Source organism: Lactuca sativa, chromosome 9, assembly GCF_002870075.4.
Source record: "Lactuca sativa cultivar Salinas chromosome 9, Lsat_Salinas_v11, whole genome shotgun sequence".
Classification (NCBI taxonomy): domain Eukaryota; kingdom Viridiplantae; phylum Streptophyta; class Magnoliopsida; order Asterales; family Asteraceae; genus Lactuca; species Lactuca sativa.
In genome coordinates, this window is record NC_056631.2 from 49,259,550 (window position 1) to 49,264,897 (window position 5,348).

Below are 5,348 nucleotides of genomic sequence, written 5' to 3' on the forward strand. Positions count from 1 at the left end.
GGCCCAGTATGTGATTTAGTATGTTTGGTATGTGGTATCTTGGGGAACTCACTAAGCTTTGTGCTTACAGTTTTTAGTTTATGTTTCAGGTACTTCTGTTTTCAATTGGAAGAGTTCGGAATGATTGCAGAACACACATCACATGTTTCCACATTCTGTGATTTACTTTGACAACGATGATGTATTAATAAAGCTTTGATTACCTTGGTTTATGAAAATGAGATGATATACTATTTTAGAAATTTAAAAAATAAGAAGTTTTTGGGTCTTATTTTTGGGACGTTACACTTTGGTACTTGATTTTTATGTTTAGGCAATTTACATCCTCCTAAGTTTCTACTACTAGTAAAAAGGTCATTTTTTTAATCCATTACTGCCACCACAACGCACATGTAAAATCCTTGTTAATTCCAAAACATAATAACATATTAGATATTACCTTGTTAGAAAAACTTTTATAACAATGTACAAATCCATTTTATTTTAAGGTAATAACAAAACTCCACACCTTTCAAAGTACTAATGTTCTATTAAAATTATTTGTGATTCTTAAAAAAAAAAAGTTAGAAATTAACTGATCCTCATATTTATAACAATATGAATGAAGAATAAACTAGTCAAAATAACTTGACTAGAAGTGATGAAAGTTCATTACATTACCTTTCACAGAATGGGAACTTACTGAATGTAGAGAAATATAACACACCTAATTCATCATCATTGTAAACATACGAGGTGCTTAATGATATTTAGACCTCAACCATTATTGTATAAAACAAACGAGATTGGCTTGATAAGTCCTTCAATTCAACTATTATCAGGTATCATAAACAATTGTCCATAGATCTGGAACTGAGACATGCATCAACAGCTTCATTAACCGTGAGGAAAATACAATCAGTTCCAACTTTGTCGACAAACCCTGCTAATTTTAGCTTGTGAATCACTTTCCATCTTGGATTGGTGATAGCTAACTGCAACAATACGACACAAAACACTTAATGTTATAAGGGCTTGAAATTAATGTGCAAAAATTAAGTTTCTTTAAGTGTTACATGTATGTTTCTTAAAAGCAGTTTCTTGTGAATTTCTTCCAATGCTATAATTCCTGAAGAGTCGATGCTCATGACACCTGAGACATGAGAAACAGAAGTGATCAGAAAATCAATTTATATAGATCACCCTAATCACTTACATTATGAGTGACATGCAATTTTATGAAAACACTTACTCGACATGTCTAGAATGATTCCATTAGTCGGTTTGTTTCCCTCTTCCTTTTCATTCTCCTTGGTTGCCAATCTAGTAATCCTACCATGAGAACCAAAACACCAAGATGAAACACAACACTTAAACACAAGCGATAACGTGAAGATGGAATTGAAGCATGTCTTTCTATAGGAAAGTTGCAAATCTTTCATATTACAAATATATGAAATTCTTGTAAAATGAGCGCATCAAGCAGCGTCAATACCTTTCTTTAATGGGACTTGCATTTGCAAAACAAAAGGAGCCAGAGTTGAGGCGAATTATGAAAACACCTTGAACATCAAGAACACCAGGATATTGTGCCTTGTCACAGAAAATGTCTGTTCCTGGAAGCCTTCCTAATTCTTCCATGCCAGGTCTGATGGAATTAAGGATTAATCTTCCAAACGAAACACCAACCTACATGCATATCATAAACATACTTGATTCTGATGATCACGATTATATATTATTGTTGGTAGTTTAAAATTAAAAGCCTCACATAATTTTATAAAACCTTTTATGTTAATTAATCTTCAAAAGATTTTTTAATCGTGCATGGCTTTGTTATGGATAAACTGTTATTTCTATATCATGGTTTACTTATTAACTTGACATAATAAACAACGTCACTTGAACCCTATTCTTGACACGATCTGCATATAAAATATTGGAGACCTAGCTAGCTTGAATCAGATAGTGAGGTTAACTAATGCATATAATTAATCCACCCAATAATTTTCCAATTGAGACAAAAGTCGTTACGTTCCAGATAAGATTTATAATGCTAATGTGATCTAATATAATACATGATTATTATATAGATAAATATAACACAAGTGGTTCAAGAAAGCTTCAAAATTTGTCACGAATGAAATATTTTTATAAGTAGACGGAATATAATTTATATAACTTAAATATTTATAAAGGATATGCACCAAAAAATTTAGTATATTGAAGGTCATCCAGTCATCTTCTTAATCATTATGATTAATAATTGGTGGGAGAAGTTAAAAGAATCATTAATTTTTCCAACTAACACTAATATTGTTTTCAAGGATGATCCCAAAACCAAATCCCTAATACTGAATTTTAGCCATTTGTTTATTATCCATTTTTGGTAACTCGATCGTTATCCAATAACTAAAGGGGGTAGTGATAATTTAATTGCAAATTGCAATATGAAAAAATGAGAAATAGTTCTGAAGAATCTTACAGCAACTAAAAGACCGATCTCGACTGATTCAAATAACACACCAAAGAAAGCCCCAGCGCATGCAAGGAAGTCCATTTTGTCAACTTTCCAAATATGGTAAGCTTCATTGTAATCGATTAATCCAGGAAGTGCAGACAAGATGATCGAAGCAAGTATGGCAAGAGGAGTGTAATACAATAGCTTCGTTAACAATTGTAATGATATGAACACAGTTATCGCCATTACTATATTCGATACTGTAGATTGACAACCTGCGCTAAAATTTACAGCTGTTCGCGAAAATGATCCTGCAACACAAAGAAAAAAAATGTCAATTCTGATAACACATGGTTTTAATTAAATCATCAAACATGGCAGTTGATCAAATGCAAAAGTTGTTAATTATTTATATATATCGCTATATATACCAGTGGCAACATAGCAAGAAGTCATAGATCCAGCGATGTTCATGCAGCCCATTGCGAGCATTTCTCTGTTCCCATCTAGATTATACCCATTAATGGAAGCAAAAGATCGACCAACAGCAACAGCTTCCTGTAAAAAAAATTAACAAGTATCAGAAACATCCATATCCGTCCCTTTAATGGAGTCTCTGTTAATTATAAAGTAGACAATCACCGTTAAGGCGATAATCGCACAAATGAAACCAATTTTGGCTGTTTCACCGAGGTGTACTCCATTGAATTCCAATTGATTGACTGAACTTGGATTTAACCCTCCTTTGAAATGTTTAATGATTTTAATCCCATGTTCATCTGCTCTTGTTAAATATACTATCAAAGTGGATAATATGACTGATATAACTGGAGAAATGGCGGGTAACCAGAATAACTTCTTGTTCCTTTTTCCCTGAAATTTGACCAAGTCAATCATTTAATTAGTAGTAAGAAATTAAGTATATGACGAATGTTCAGGTAGGAATATAAAGCTGATTTACTTACGATAAATCTGGTAATGAGGATGAAAATAAGAAAGGAACACCCAAGAACAAAATTCAAAGGATACCACTACAAAGCATGAAAATAGTTTCATATTAAGTTGTAAACGAAATTAAAAATAAAAAATAAACATGAAGTTGAAGTTGAAGATGAAAGCAATATCATCATACTGTAGTATGAAGTGATTTAGCAACGGCTTCCAAGACAGAGACGACATCAGTTTTAGTAGTAAAATGACTAATCCCAAGTAAACTCTTGAGTTGTTGAAGACCTATAACAATGGCTGCACCTGCCATGAACCCTACAATGGCGGCATGCGATAGAAAATCAATAAGAAAACCTAACCTGCATGAACCCAAAGAGTTTGATGAATGATGATCAGAAACAACAACAAAAAGAAAAAAAAAAGTTGTATTTTTCTTCATGGATAAATAAATAGTACCTAAGCAATCCAAAAAGTGCTTGAAAACATCCCGCAAAGAACGTGGTTGTGAAAACAAGTTTTCTGTAGGATACAGGATCAACTGTGGGATCAACTAGTTTTGAGATCATCGAAGATATCAGAAGCGACACCACAGCTACTGGACCAATAGCTAATTCTCGAGAAGTCCCCATTACAGAATATATCAAAGGAGGGACAACACTCCCATCTATGAACAGTTGAACACATCCATACCAATCACAATAAGCATATATAAAGTGTTGAAAAAGTAAGAAAAAAAAAACAAGATTTGTTAACTTACATAAGCCGTATTGAGGATCTAGATTAGCTAAAGCAGCATAACCAATACTCTGAAAGGAATCAAGAGAAAAAGTTTTAGAATAATCACTTTTAACGTGTTAATGAGTGGATTTTAGGGTGAGAAAAATTGAGAAATTAATGTGCCTGAGGAATGCTTAGACTAGCAAGAGTCAACCCAGCAATCAAATCGTTCTTGAATTTCGAAGCTTTGTAGTTTCGACCCCAGTCAAGTATAGGAAATACGAAAGTCAAAAGGGAAATGACGTGAGAAGAAAGTGGCTGCTTCTTCGGAGATAATGATGCTGACGAAGGTGTACATGTATTGTTTCTTTGAGGGCATACGTTCTTTTTTATCATGTCAAACATGTGTTGGCCAAATCCAGGAGGATCAGGTGAATTAAGAACCCATTTGGAACTCTGGTTCTTTAAGTGAAACTCTTGTTCAGAACTCTGCTTTTGCTGAAGATCGGATATGTCAATGCTAAGTGCGTGATGTGCAGCTGGAGTTGGTGAAGCCATTAATGTTTGTTTGAAGTGTTTTGGGTGAACTCTGTATATATGGAGCTTAGATATATGATTTTCAGCTCATTTGATAGGTAGTAAAGAAGGACCACAACCAGAAGAACATATGGTTCATGTTAGGCTTTCATAAACTTCGAAGTTATTCTGATTGAGACATCTGCATATAATTATATATTCCGAATTGAACGAAGGTAAACCCACTACTGTTATAGTGGTCTACCGACCAGCTTTTAGGCTGCATGCTTGGGCAACAGCTGAAAATAATAATTATAATATTGATTTACCCATGGAACCCCCATACTTATAATTTGTACGTCTCGTTATCTTACATCTTACTTTCTATTATTAAAAGTTAAGCATGTGTCTTCTATTTTGGTTCATTAATTTCTATTCTCTATGTTTTTATAATTGTCGACAACATATATATAGTATTTGGCAAGTTAGATATAAGATACCTAGATTTGTAGTTTATCTTTTAAGCTTATACACATGTTTACGGATTGTGTGAATTTTCTAATGACACTTTTGTATAACTAGTATTTGATAAATTGTAAGTCTTATAAAAGAAACTACTACATCCTTCTGGAGTGGGAAAGATCTATAATGAACGAAATATTATAACTAGTAGGTGTTGAAAGATTTTAAGTTTTTTTGTTCAACGTTGGTATTTTTAGTTCACACA

At 33.1% G+C, this 5,348-nt stretch overlaps 1 protein-coding gene across 1 annotated transcript; it reads right to left on the minus strand.

The window, feature by feature from the left end:
- Positions 1-563: 563 nt before the first annotated feature.
- Positions 564-4,840, minus strand: LOC111921288 (low affinity sulfate transporter 3). Its single transcript, XM_023916862.3, has 12 exons — positions 4,289-4,840; positions 4,146-4,194; positions 3,845-4,052; positions 3,573-3,747; positions 3,406-3,471; positions 3,083-3,313; positions 2,872-2,998; positions 2,465-2,751; positions 1,475-1,668; positions 1,232-1,311; positions 1,056-1,132; positions 564-974 (listed from the first exon to the last, which is right to left on the minus strand). The coding sequence occupies exons 1-12, from the start codon at positions 4,661-4,663 to the stop codon at positions 825-827; spliced, it is 2,019 nt and encodes a 672-aa protein (XP_023772630.1). The 5' UTR covers positions 4,664-4,840; the 3' UTR covers positions 564-824.
- Positions 4,841-5,348: the final 508 nt, after the last annotated feature.